Raw genomic sequence first — 15,121 nt, forward strand, 5'->3', positions numbered from 1 at the left:
TTTTATCCCCGAAAGAGTAGGCAGAGGTAGACATTGCGGCATGTAATGTCGCTATACAATGTCCACCTACATTTCGCCATTTGTGTATAATAAGTCTCATATAATAGTGAGCCTATTGCCAAATACTGGTACACATTCAGACAATGTGCTACTACTGAGAAATTTTCGGAAAACCGAAGAACCTCTTGTCCGGCGATCGTACTTGCGACCTCTCTACCAACGACGCCGTCTGCAGTAAATAATAATAGATTCACAATTAAATAACTTCACTTTTCTACTTAATCAGAACCCATCCTACACAATGACCCCATCAAACTTCTCACAACGATCCATACTCATCCCATTCCTTATTCTTCCCGCCTATACAAAGGGTGATTGTGTTCTAGCGATCAATATCCAAATATTGTTCCACGCTATCTCTTATCAGATACCGCGGCGGCATCGTGTAATTAAACCTTAATACCACCATAAAACTAAAGCAGCACCGTGGGAAGGTAATTATATTGGAACTTGAAGAAATATACACTGACATTGAATTTTCTTTTAGAAATTTGGTGAAAGGGTAAGTAACAAGTATCATTCAGTGACTCTACAAAGTAAAAATAGTTTTATTAGTGGCATCTAGAGACTATTAATAGAAACGATTGAATTTACTTTAAAAGACATACTATTACATAATATACAAAATCGGTTGTTAATGTTAAAATACCAATCAATTTTATATAAAGTATTTTCCCATATATATCGGTTACAACAGTCAAGGCAAATTCTACCAATTAAGCCAAAATAACCTACAATACCTACAAATCTATAAAAATCTCAACTAGGAAGTCAAATAAATTCCTCAACTAACCATTTCACCCTTGAACTACAACTAGGCCTTGAGATGTCAAAGTGACAGCTGTCAAAACGCGAGCTGTCACGGTGACAGCGGCTGTCAGCGCGGCGTGACGGAGCAGCGCGTGATTAATTAGCGGCTAATTGATTTGACAGTGGTTTAGCATTAGGCTGGTTGTACGAGAGATTTAATTGACACTTTATAAGATGTGTTCGATACAGCTCTGCTGATGACGGTTGTCGTGACATCAAGTTTGTTTGAGTTGGGTTTTTGGCTAAATAAAGTCTAAATCTTAGGTTTATATTGAATTACCTATACCTCACGTATTTGGAAAATTACAGAGTGTGGATTAAAAGATTATAGGTATAGTTAGTCATTATGTAAGCAGATATATACTTTGGTATTTACGAAAAATAACATGATTTTAACATATGTGTGATGACTGGTGAATTGGAAAAAAAATCAAAATGAAGATTAAAATATGACTCAATATCAGCAATGCAGTAATAATACCTTCCATTACTAATACGGCAGTTATGCAGTGAAATATTTTTGTCATACTTATTGCATTCTATAGGCTGTGATAATAAAAAAGAACCTGATTTGATAATATCATAAAAAGTATAATACTATACCCATTATATAATTAAATTAAGTCCGTAATACCACATATTTTTTAAATATTTTTGATGAATTCAACGGATTAATTTCAGTTAATCCCTACAGAGGCACTGCTGAAATGTCCAAATCAGTTTATTCAACAGTGAAGATTAATGCTCATTCCAAAATGTAGGAAAAATTCTTCTTCAAAGAAACTCCTTTGATCAAAACCATGGTAGGTTTTAAACAAAGTAGACCTGTGTGCAACAGGCAAAGGACTGCCTTTGGACAGTTAGAAAACATTAAATAAATAATTACAAACAAACATACATAAAAACTACCTCACAACAGTACCGACAGTGTGTCGTCAGCCTATATCTATTAATTCAGTTAATTTGTACTTACCCAATTTACCGCGGCAGTTCTGATTACATGATATTATAATTAGCGTGGCACTTAATATTCGGATGTTATTAACTACACCGTCATAATAAAAACATGTTTAAACATCTACGAATAAGTAAATTATTATCTAACAATTACGTTTTTTATGGGATTCTTAAAAATGTTCTTTTATGTGGTGTTTTTCAAACGTAACCTAACCTAACCTACCTAGATAGGGTAGATGACTATTTTTTATTTTAATAATATCCGTCTTGTAGATTATTTTAAAATATTAGACGCGTAATTTTAATTTTTTGATTTGAAATATCGCGTGACGTCACTTCTAGCTACATTTTATACGTAGAAATTACGTATTTGCTTCCACTCCTAAACTTTGATTCGTTTTATCCAAGTATTGTTATCTTATATAACAAAATAAAAAAAACGTGTCTAATATTTTTTCATTGCCTAACTAACGGACTAAATAGATTTATAATTTTCGTCATCATCATCCCTATTATAAACTAATTCTATTGCTCTAAATACTCATTGATGTCAAATAAAAACAAAAGAAGTTCTTTTAACATCAGCCAATATCATAATAGCCATAACAAAAACAAATGTACATTTATAAGAATACAAATTTTCACAAAGAAAAAATAGCAAAAAGAATTCGCAGTCGGTAGGATTCGAACCTACGCTCCCAGAGGGAATCTGATTTCTAGTCAGACGCCTTAACCGCTCGGCCACGACTGCCGTGTGAAAGTACATGCAAATACAAGTACCAAATCGTGTGTAGAGCCAATCGCCATTAATAAATTGTGAAAGTAAATGTTTATAAAAACCGTTCACTAGATAGACACCAACGGTATACCAATTTCAATAATCTGTGGATGTGCTTACTTAGAGATAATATTTTGACATAAGCTCCATACAAAATGTGTCAAAATTGTATCACTCTCTAGTCAGCAAATGTACAGATAGACAGATTATTGAAATTGGCCGTAAATCAACAACGGTTTTACTACTCGGAAATCTTAATATCTTCTTTGATATCTATGGTTTTGAGGCTGTAGGAGCAGCGGAATATCTGGTTTACCGGGGCTCCGGCTCGAAAAGCAGGAGTAGGAATGGGATGGTTTTTAGTCAGTAAGAGTCTGACACTCCCTCTCGCCTCGCCCGCAGCGGGAGAAGTCATTGGATGATTTTCCGTCCTTAAAAAAAGCATGGTATTTCATAGGGATACAGCAATAAAGTCCATGAATGTGGTGTTACAAACTTACTGGCAATTAAGAAGAACCTACTGCCCACACAAAATTAAAACAAAACCAAAAAGAATGCTAATCAAGTTATTAGTAAGAAAAATCCTCGTAATCACCGCTCCACATCCTTAAAAACTATTTATCAATATATTTAGAGCACTCAACGACCAGATAATTCGTACTTTTCTTCCTAAATGACAGTCTTTATCGTATGAAACTCGGTGAGAGCAACATTAAAAGTATTTTTATCAAGCACAGACAATGAGGCTCGGCTGACACTCGATGTCTTCATATTAACAACATAAAAACAATACCCTATCGGTTGACAGGCTATTAAAATACACTAACCCTGTTAATAGAATAATCAACCTTAACTAAATAAATATTAAGTCGATATTTCTGTAAATTGACTATGAAAGTTCAGTGGCAAAAAGTCTTAAAGCTCTTATGAAGCGTTAGGTAATTTTAGACTTTGATGCGATTAGTTTAGAGGTTATTTTTGTGTTTGTGGGGGTGTAAAAATGAAGGGTTATAATTGAATAACGATATCATAGTGTTTTGACGTGTCTTTTGATTAATAATGGAGGTGAGTTGTCCACTCCGGTCAGTTTTTTTATGATATTATAATAATGTTGATGCAGAGAACATGTTATGCTTTTAACATAAGCTTATAAACTTTTTGTTTTATACACAGACACACGAATCATTTCGTGTTTATCGTTAGGAACTTTTGATGATCTCAAAGTAGTGCTGTTATAATTTAAGTGGCTTTATTACTTTTTTGTTTTAATTATTTTAATTATAACGTCTTTATGAGCTAAGTTGATATGCCTAATAATAATAATTCTATTTTTCTTTTGTCTGTAAATGACTCTTTAGTTTCAACCGACATCCGGAGCTGCAGACTACCTGGGTTTACCGGGGCTCCGGCCCGAAAAGCAGGAGTAGGAACGGGGCGGTTTTTACTCAGTAAGAGTCTGACACTTCCTCTCGCCTCGCTTAAGGCGGGAAAAGACATTAGATGTTTTTCGCCTTTTAAAAATACAGTCATAAACCGACAATATGAAATCAATGGCCAAAATTCCCCAAAAAACAGAGTTCGAAATTTGTGTAGGTGATAATAAAACAATAGCTAAGCTTAAAAATATCATAATACAAATTAGCCAGGTAATTCAATTCACGGCGAAAACTGACTGAAAATATGAGTTCATAATACGGCCCCAGAAACAAAAATCGATGAGACAACTCAATTCTAAAGAACACAACACCATAAAAGGTCACTTCCCGGATCTTGAAAGAGATATCAAAGAAAGTACCTCTACCTATCAACGCGAAGAAAGCAGCAACATTATTTAGAGTAGACAAAGACAAATCTTACACTTCTTTCTTGAACAATAATCTACATGCAGTGTAATCTTTCTATAGCCGATGGCTAATGGCCCCTGACCACATTATGGCTACAATACCACCGAATAAACCCTTTGCCTCCATTAATCATCAGATCAAATCCAACAGAGCTTCCGTTGAAGAGAGTGAGCGAGATAACAAGATGGTAAGTGTTTGGTATAGAGCGAGAGGAAAGCTCTCGATAACTTAATTGAAAACAAGTGAGGAATAGGGTTGGGGTGGAGTCGATAGTTTTGTGATTTTTTCGCGTTTTTTTGTAGTTGTCTGTTTGGGGTCTGTTTAGAGGGTTTGAGAAGTTTTAAAAGAGGTAAATGATCATTATGATGGTCTAGAATTTCGATGACTAGTTTTTTGTTTTTTTTTTATCCAACACGAATCAAGAAGAAGAAGAATTCTTGATTCGTGAAGTGAAGTGAATGAAGTCTTTTAATTTTAATAGTTTGATTATATTGTATCTAATTTAATATTTTCATTTATCACGTTACTAATTTCTACGTCTTTTCATCTTTTCTTATTTCCAAAGAAAATTTTCTTTTATGGGCTAATTACGAAGCTGGAACCGATCGTCATTTACCGATAAATCTCAATAATGCCATCAAAATATCCCCATCTCTTTCATTCCCCGTTACACCCATAATGCGTTATCTGTCTCGTCTTGTGCATTAACACGTCCAACCTCATTATAATATTCATAATTTTATCCGCTCCTAGCACATTCAAATATAACCTTTATATCAATTGGCATAGACTTCAAATATGAAGCAAATTATTGTATTTTTTCAACAGACAACTGTCACCGATCTGTTGTCTTTTAAAAAGTGTCTTTTGCTGGTCGCTATGGTTCACAAGGGATTACTGATGTTGAATTTAAGGGTTACGAATCATTCAAATGATATTGTTATAGATTTTAATATATGGTTTGCACCAAAAAACTAAAAACTTAATTATGTAGGTACTCAGAAGCACATTACCTATGGGCAGGTAGAAATAATGAAGACTAATGAAGTAGAAATATAACCAAGTGATTGAAAAGAATTTTGGAATTCACACTAAGGTATTTGAAGTATTATGCGAATCAAGGCGCAAAAGCTATAGAAAATTTATTTGTGGAAACGCTGGAGATGCAGGGACCCGTAGGTACTAATCTAATTCTCGGAATGGGTATACACTGAAATATTTTAGGGTTTTTTTTTGAGGGTGGAGAATCATCCAATGACTTCTCTCTCTCGTCTTGGACGAGGCGAGAGGGAGTGTCTGACTCTTTCTGACTAAAAACCACCCTGTTTCTACTCCTGCTTTTCGAGCCGGAGCCCCGGTAAACCCGTTAGGTAGTCCGCAGCTCCGGATATCTTTTAGGGGTTAGGAATTTAAGGATTGTTGGGGATTTGGGGATTGGGGAGATTCGGAATGCGGGTAATTAGGCATCCATTACAATACAATAAGTACTTTTAGCTAACGATTAGACATAGGTACAATAAAGATCTAGGTACATAGTACACACACAAACAGATAAATACTTTCTACACCTGCATATCTAGTGCACCAAATTAAGACCTGCAGCACTATATAATAACGTCTGACCATAAGTGTAGGCGACTTGTCGAGCTGTCAGCAAGTCTTCACGCTGATAAATCATATAGAGTTAGACAGTAATGTATGTTTGCACTACCTGTATAGAGTGCCGGTTTTATAAACTGACATGAATCATTTGTTTACTATGCTAGTGGAAGCACATGATGAGGAAAAGTTGTTTCGAATACATTTTTGGGCAATTTCTTTTTCTTATTTTTTTCCAAAGTCACGCCAACATCAAAATCAAATATTTATTTGCAGATAAATATTGTTACAAAAGTTATTTAAAGATACTTAGCATGTTAAATCTTATCCGGAACTGCGGACAACGTAAACGATTACCGGGGCTACGACTCAAAGCAGAAGTAGGAACAGGGCGGTTTTTAGTCAGTAAGAGTCTGACACTCCCTCCCGCCTCACTCAAGACGGGTGAAATCATTGGACGATTTTCCCCCTAAAAAATCAAGCATATATCTTAAGATAATGACATGCAACCATTTTTTCTACAGAATCAGAAAGGCCAATGCCTAGTTCCACCATTTTAATATACTTGCTTAAGTACACGAGTAACTAATAGATCATCATCATCAACATTATCATTGCTGTCGAGTATAGGCCTCCCCTCGTTTCTACCGTACTTATCTACTTGCCTATTTTGTCCATCCCTCATCCATCTGTTTCCAGCGATGCTGACGATATTGTAAACTCTTCGAAATTCTGGACAATCTCAGGTCTACTTTCTAAACTTTGACCACCGTCGGAGATATAGTTCGTAGTTGAGTCAGTTCTATATTCTGTAGCTAGATGTGATGTAGATAGCGCCTATGCAGGCTGCAACCGGCCGTGAGTTTTTTCTGACAGTTTTCCCAAGCGAGACGCTACTTCATTTAGTGGGTATTTTATTGATTAGTTTTTGGAGAATCGAAAAAACTTCGCCCATTAAGAGCTAAAGATCTACTTCAGCATGCAAAACTCAACCAAAGAGATGTTATTTTTTGCAGATGTCCCTTAAGCACGGTGCTCCTTTTCGCTTTCAAAATTTTGATTAATTAATTAAGTAACATCTCATGAAAAATATCCTTGAACATCTTAGACGGGTACACCAATATCCTAAAAGGATAGTCAACATTTTGTAAATAGGTAAGATCAATGTACGAAGTGCGACAAACTTTTTTTATAATTCAAGTATTGTACTAGTTCTGTTATTTTACTATCAACGTTATTTTTATCTGTTTTAAAAATATCGATATCTGCCTATATCAAAACAAACAAACGTTGGCAAGGAATTTTACATCTTGGCTGTTTTCTAAGCAGAACGCTCCAATCCACAGTTTTGTGGTTAGGTACTATGTACTTACCTACGTATGACAAATACCTTAGATTCAATACTTATTCTTTTACAATTCTCAGAAGAAGATATACCTAATCAATACCACCTGTCAAACTAAAAAACAGCAAGTAACGTGTCCATTTGAATCAAAATTTTCTAGAACACCTCCTGAAACTGCTCTGAAACGTGTGCCTAAAAACTGTTCCCGGAAATTGCCACACAGTAAGAAAGTAGGTAAGTTCCTATAGATACCTAGTTAAACCACTAGGTGATACATAAAACAGCTGCCACAGAACAGAGCAAAAGAAAAAACTCGAATAATACGTAACATTTCCCACCTTGAAATCGATTTACGTCACCAGGATAAATTAAAGCATTCCGAGTATAAACGTCGAGGACCATTCACAACGACACAAAGTAAATAAAAAAAACTCCGCCGCTCGCATCCAGCCTCCCTGATTCGCACTATTATCTCCACACGACCAATCCAAAATGGAGAGCGGAAAGCAACATTCTCATTGGCTCCTCCCTATTGTAAGCTCCACCCTTCGCAAAGACTCCTCCCATCGCACAAAAAGTTTCCAGAATCAGTTGTACGTGCCCACGTAACGCTCAGTTCGTAACTGACGTCGAGCGCATTCATTAACGAAGTCATCAGCCGTGACTACCGATTCTTTACATTAAATCAAAATTCTTGCTCTTATCAAATCTTGATACGATCACAACTGTCTAAGATTATTCCGTCCTTATCGGACGTCCAGAATTTGGACTCGATAGAAAGGGACGGTGAATCGAAGTTTTAGGTGTGGTTAAGAAAAATTATGCCGTCGTGCGTGCCGCGATCAGTGTTCGTCGGTTCACCTGACGTGCGGGCGTGCGATCGATAGCGCACGGTGCGGCACTAGCCCGTTTAAAATTCGAACGGTCCGAATTCCGGGAGGCCAATAGCCGTCGCGCGAACTCTTTGATCGTAGCGCAATAGTGATGTGTGTGATGTAAAATCTTGTTGTCGATAGACACAGACACGGTGATCGTGACAAACATGATGACTATGGATGTCGGGATGTACAACAACCAGCAGAACGGGTACGGGAGCGCCGAGTACTACCAGCAGGGTGCAGCCTATCAGCCGCCATACGAGGGCTACCATGAGGGGTACTACGAGACTCCAGGACACTATTACGAACCTTTATTACACGGACAAACACACGAGCATCCTCCTACACCTGTTATAAGTACAGACACTGGTTTATGTTATACTAATCTAGATTATGGTGAGCTGCAACCGAACTATCCGATTCATACGTTGCCTCCTCATCCGGAGCCGTTTAAGCACAGAGAAGACGTGCCCAGGCATGAGGAGATGGTAATGCACGAACATAAGCTAGACAATCACTATTTGGAGACGAAGTACAACATGCACTTTGTGGATGAGACCTCGATGCAGTACAACCACGCGGGGTCCCCCCTCCCGTGCCCGGAGTTCGAGCACTACCAGCCTAAGGATGAGTTCGGAGGGCTGCGGGATGGGTTCCCGCGGGAGGAGTGCATGAGCTCGCACAGCCACCTGCAGGGCCACCAGGCGCACGCGTCGCATACAACCGTACCCACGTATAAATGGATGCAGGTGAAGAGGAACGTGCCCAAACCAGCCGGTAAGTTGCATTAAAAATATAATCACTAATTAAGCCTAACTAATGAATGCCTAATTATAGAAACTTGTTCTGATTGTTATCCAATTTTTTTTATAAAGTTAACTGGAAGACAATAAATCTTTATATTATTATCACATAATAATTATTGTCAAATCTTAACATAACAACAAACACACCCGGTTTGTGATTTATATCAATAGGCACGCGATTTCACTTGTGGGCAAACAAATTCTGCCGCCACAACAACGGGCCTAGCTGGTTTCGAGGCCAACAAGAGATCTTTCTCAGTTGTTCTGGCTTTAGACAATGTATTTTTACAAAGACTAGCATTGAGCTTAATGTCTATAGAATAACATCAAACACATAACTAACAAACGTAGCTTATAATTTTATAACTTAAAAAAAATGGAACCGCCTTAAATTTTCTTTACCGCCTCAATTTTTTTAATCAGGTAGTAAAAACCTTCTCTAAAACCTTCTCCTAACTTTGATAAAATATTATGCTGAAAACCGCATCAAAAACGGTTCAACCCAACACGAGATAATCACTCACAAACATACGTACATACAGGACATACTGAGAATCTCCTTTTATGAAGTCGGTTAAAAATAGTTAGGACCTATATAGACATATAAATAGGTATTTAAACTATAAATAGCCATTCACCTGACACCAAGTAACAGGTTAGTGTAATTAGACAAACAATTTGTCCCTTCCTTATTCGATTCTTGTTTACAAAACTCATGCGCCGTCATAACATTAATTTCTTTTTGTCCTTGAACCGAATTATGTGATTAATTAGCCGCACTATGATACAGGTAATTAATGATTCAAGTAATTGACCGCAATCTCACTGGCGTTAGGTAATTAAATAGTTTGGAGCCAATGTCAATGTTTTGATACTACTTCATTAAACGTTTCATAACGACTACTAATATTTCTCGGTAATAATTCATCTTTAAGACTCTGATGAATCTGAGTCATTTGGAATTCAATATTTAAGCAAATGGGATAATTATACCATCAGTAGATATTTCAGTTTTCTTTCGCAAAACATAAGTCACTTTTTTTAAGGAGAGAAAATTATCACTTCTCCCGCCCTGGGCGAGGCAAGAGAGAGCCTCAAACTCTTACTGACTAAAAACCATCCCGTTCCTACTCCTGCTTGTCAAGCTGGAGCCCCGGTAAACCCGCTAGTAGTCCGCAGCTCCGGATTAGACATTAGCCCTACTGGGCCCCATCAACGAAAGGCACTGAAATCTACATTTGCTGAATTCCAACTCAGTATTTGTTCAAAGAAATAATAACTGGCTCAACTGGGATACGATTCAGTGCCTAAATGAATTCGCGCCCTAAACTTTCTTATCCACTTAGTGACTTAGTCAAATTGTTCCAACGCCTTCAAGAAGTCATCAAAATGTTTCACCAATACAACATGAGTACAGAACAACTATCACAACATTATAAGCTACAAAGTAGACAGTTACAAGTGGCTCCACCTGCCTGTACTCGTACAGCCGTCACTGCGAGAACATAACGCGCCAATCATTTATCACTATAATTGACAAGCGATGCTGCATCTCTACCCTCTTATATAACTGAGATGTTATCCCAGATACGCTAACACTTAACTTTAACGTTCAAATTAACTTTAGTTTTACCCCTTTCCGTTTTCTCAAAGTTTTTTTAATGGAATAAGCCGGTAAACGAGCAGTCGGATCACTTGATGGTAAGCATTAGTCGCCAGCCATGGACACTTGAAACACCAGAGGTGTTACAAGTGCGTTGCCTGTCTTTTGGAGGTTAGGAATCTAAGGGAATCGGGGATTGGGAAAATTTTGGTAAATGGGCCTCCGGTAGTCTCACTGACACAACGCAAGCGTTGTTTCACGTCGCGTCGGTTTTCTGTGAGGCCGTGGTATCACTCCGGTTAAGCCGGCCCATTCGTGCCGAAGCATGGCTCTCCCACACTTAATTTAACGTTTTTATCCGTGGCTAATTTGGCTAGTTTTAAAATCTAATTGAAAGCATCTTCAGTTGCATTCGTTTTAATTATACCTAAAGAACTACTTGAAGAACGTCTTGGTATAATTACATTTATTTATCATCAGTCTTTTAAGCAAATTGAATTAGCATTAGAACCACAACTACTGTTACTTGGCCTTAATCCTGTCTTAATCATGAATCACAGAGAGATAACTGGCAGTATGTTAAAACACCTTCAATTTTTTTTGTGCCGTCACGTGTCACTTACATTTTTTAATGTTCCTAAATAGTTTTGGCTTTCATATGATGTTCACAAACGCTTCTAAGTTACGGCTACGTTGGACGTCAGTATTGTGACGTACGGTGTCAGTCTGAGACTATGAGTGGTTCAAGGGTTGTGGCTTGACCCGGCCGACTGACGACTGACGCGCAGAGCAAATAATTTGACGTTCATCGCTTGTCAGTTGTCACGGCACAACACTACGGTGGTCGAGAGATTGACTTGCTCATGTCTTGTATTATTTTGAAGAAACTTTAGCCCGGTAACTGTGTTAGAGTATTTAAGATTTTAAAAAAAAATCTCAATATGAAAAAGAACATCAATAAATAAATTAAAAAAATTAAAAAACCCGACTGCATAAAAAACACTTTAAATAAAAACTGAAAAGTAAAAAACAAGCTTGTCTAAAAGTGTAGATAGCAATGCTATTACCACAAAATTAAATAATTTCATAATCAATACACAAAAAAATAATAATCTTATGCGAAACATAATTGAGTGCAACAGTCGGGACCCATATTGAATGATTTTAGTCTAGTTTATTTAATGGGTCCCGACTGTTACACTCAATTATGTTTCGCATAAGATTATTATTTTTTTGTGTATTGATTATGAAATTATTTAATTTTGTGGTAATAGCATTGCTATCTACACTTTTAGACAAGCTTGTTTTTTACTTTTCAGTTTTTATTTAAAGTGTTTTTTATGCAGTCGGGTTTTTTAATTTTTTTAATTTATTTATTTTTATTTAACACTTTTTAGTTAGTTATAATACGGCTATGTGTTTCTCAAGATTTCACCCGCGACACGAAACGACAGTTCAGAAACCGCTAGTCAATCGCGTCGCGTAGTACCTATACGAGTATTTAGTTTGGATAATAAAGAACCTAATTGCACATAGTATTTTTTTTTCTATATGTCAGTGATATACCATTTTGGAATCCTCACGATGAGCTCTTTAATTTGATACCCATATTGTAGCAAATATTTTTTTTTTATTTTTTTTTACTTCTCTCTAGGGCGCCTCACGGCCGCCATGTTGGTTTTTGTTTTACGTCACATATCTAAGAACACTTGGGTAATTAAGACGAATCCAACGATGCCCTGATTGTCGAAATCCATCAAGCCGTTTCGAAGAAATGAGGTAATAAAGAATATTAGGCTCATACATACAAGATACGCGCGAAAAACATAACCCTTCCTTGGCAGTCGGGTAAAAATTCATCCAATTAAAACAGTAATTTTTTAAATTAAAATTTAACCGCCATAGCCTTGAATTAAAATTAAATTAGATAGAGCAGGAACTGAAGTCAGCACTTTCTACCGACATCACAGTGAACATGGCACGGACAGACTTCAGATGGTGCGCACCGATAGCGACATGAGGCTGTGCGCAGGCGCAACGACTTACACTTCTACCTAAAGCTGGAGTTCATTAAGATTGAAAATTAAACCGAATAAAACCTCACGATGAATAAATATGAACTGTTTTTATGGACTAGAAAGATTTATTCGTATTTTGTTCTACTTAGTGATGTGCTTTAAAAATTAAAGTATCTTTTAGGCTTTATATTTTCTCAAGCACAACTTATTAGCCAGCATTTGTTAGCTTTTCATGCCTGAGCGAAAAGCAAACTTGAGCAAAGATTTGCCTTTAAACTTATGTAAAGATTAACTACTGCCGGTGGTTTCGCTTGCGTTGCGACCCAAATCAGCTCATACCCTGTCTGTATACCAAATTTCATCACAATCCGTTTAGTATTTCAGCGGGATTGACGGACAAAAATCTAAACACACAAACTATCACATTCATAATATAAGTCTGATTATGAAAAATGTTATTTGTAATGTAATGTTATTTATTGAATTTTCGAACAAAAGCAACAGTACGAAATAAGCCAAGTAATATTATCACAACTTGCAACATCAAAGAAAATTTCATCATCTACCTGCATTGTTCTAAACGCAACGTACATACAACACAGTAGATAGAACTCTCAAAGTGCGTACACGCAAAGTTTGCAAAAAAACTTCAGTCCTTTGTTGTAAAACTTTGCAAGAAGCAACGCCCCGTTACCACGCCTTTTGTCTCATGATAAACATGGCGAATGGAGATGGCGTATCGTGACATAGTGTGTCTTTGATAATACGAAGGGTAATTATGTATGTATGTATTAAATAATTGGAATTGCATACAACTATAAACTAAAAAATAACAAGTATGAATTGTACTGCCTACCCAATGTTAGTTTAGAACTAGCTGCGTCAAGTCGTTTTTGGGAAGTCGGTTAAAAAAAGGAGAGAGACGCAAGACAAATGATAGACATGGTGGATTAGTTAAAAAGAGTATTAAAGAATAAATTATAATAACTATAAGAAGACACATTAATATATTCCAATCATATATTGGTTTGAAAGTTCGATCAGTTAAGATGGTGCATCAACTAAAGTAACAACACTAAAATCCTTTCTCAATTAAAGAGTCCACAAACACATCAAAGCTGTAACAATCAATAGAAAATAATAAACACATTAGTTTACATTTCAATCTCACGCAACAGTAACATTGACAAGGCACACCGCTACAACAGCTACAAGCTACAAGCCGCGTACAAGCAACATGCGTAGGTTCGGCAGCGCACGCGACTTGGTTTACATTTCACCTAATCCTCGTGTCCGCTATCTTTGTTTGTTTGTTCGTCCACACGCAACACGCACAATGTCGCCGACTGTCCTTAAACAAGGATAGATTTTTCGCCTTTGATATGCTTGTAACAATCTAACTTTAAGTGTGGGAGATCCAAACTTCGGCACGAATGGGCCGACTTGACCGGAGTCATACCACAGCCTCAGAGAAAACTGACGTGAAATAACGCTTGCGTTGTGAAGTTGGGAAGATCCATTATTGTCCCCAGCAACCCTTAAATTCCTAAACACCGGCAACACACTTGTAACGCCTTTGATATTTCGGGTGTCCGTCTGCTCATTTACGGCATATACGGCATATAAAAATAAGATTTGAAAATTAATTGTCATCTTCTAGTTAGTCGTAATAGATGGCATCAGACATAATGACAGAAAATAAACCATACTAACTTTAGTATGGTTTATTTTCTATGATTACTTACCATAGAATGAAAAATTACAAACATTGATTTAATTTTTTTTGTATTTTAATCCGGTATACAGTACATTCCCAATTATGCGCCGAATTTACTAGTTATTTTTTATCGTAAAATATTTAAATGCATGAAGGACCGTAACCGTGTTTAATTCAGTTTGGAAAACATAAAGCTATGCAAATTCTAACCTGATTCTATCCCCATCGAGTGGCTAAGACCGCCCCTTGATTTTAGTTGTTATACCGTTCACAGAATATTTACAGCAGAAGATAATATTTTTTGATGACAAACTGCAAAATATACACCTATTTCACTAAACAGTTTGATTATTGAAGCAAAATAGAATTAATCAAAAGAAGCGGACAAATGCTAAAGTCAGACTCTTTGATGAAAGAGAGAGTATTATGGATGGTAAAACACAAATTACGAAAGAAGAGATAAATATAAAGAAACCATATCCAGTCCAAGAGGAAATGAGGAGGGAAAAACATAACATGCTCCTGCTTTGAGCCAGAGCCCCGGTAACCTGTAACGTTGTCCGCAGCTCCGGATACCAAATCCAACCCTAAAGATTTGTTCAAGATGTGTGTCGGGATAGTAGCAAATGTAACAACTACAATAGCCAGTTTGCCAGTTACATCTCCAAATTGGCGCATCAATTGCCATAAATTGTCGTTCGCGACT

At 36.8% G+C, this 15,121-nt stretch overlaps 1 protein-coding gene and 1 non-coding gene across 2 annotated transcripts in view; one reads left to right on the forward strand and one right to left on the reverse strand.

Annotated features, from left to right (window-relative positions):
- Window positions 1-2,496: 2,496 nt before the first annotated feature.
- On the reverse strand, window positions 2,497-2,578 carry Trnas-aga (transfer RNA serine (anticodon AGA)). The gene has a single exon. It is a non-coding gene; the product is annotated as a tRNA-Ser (tRNA).
- Window positions 2,579-8,010: 5,432 nt separating this feature from the next.
- LOC118269819 (homeotic protein labial-like) overlaps window positions 8,011-15,121 on the forward strand; it is a 30,074-nt gene continuing 22,963 nt past the window's right edge. The window contains exon 1 of the mRNA XM_035585141.2: window positions 8,011-9,048. Within this exon, the coding sequence (XP_035441034.1) occupies window positions 8,436-9,048 (613 nt within the window). The 5' untranslated portion in view covers window positions 8,011-8,435. The remainder of the gene's footprint in view (window positions 9,049-15,121) is intronic.

This window comes from Spodoptera frugiperda, chromosome 30 (assembly GCF_023101765.2).
Source record: "Spodoptera frugiperda isolate SF20-4 chromosome 30, AGI-APGP_CSIRO_Sfru_2.0, whole genome shotgun sequence".
Taxonomy (NCBI): domain Eukaryota; kingdom Metazoa; phylum Arthropoda; class Insecta; order Lepidoptera; family Noctuidae; genus Spodoptera; species Spodoptera frugiperda.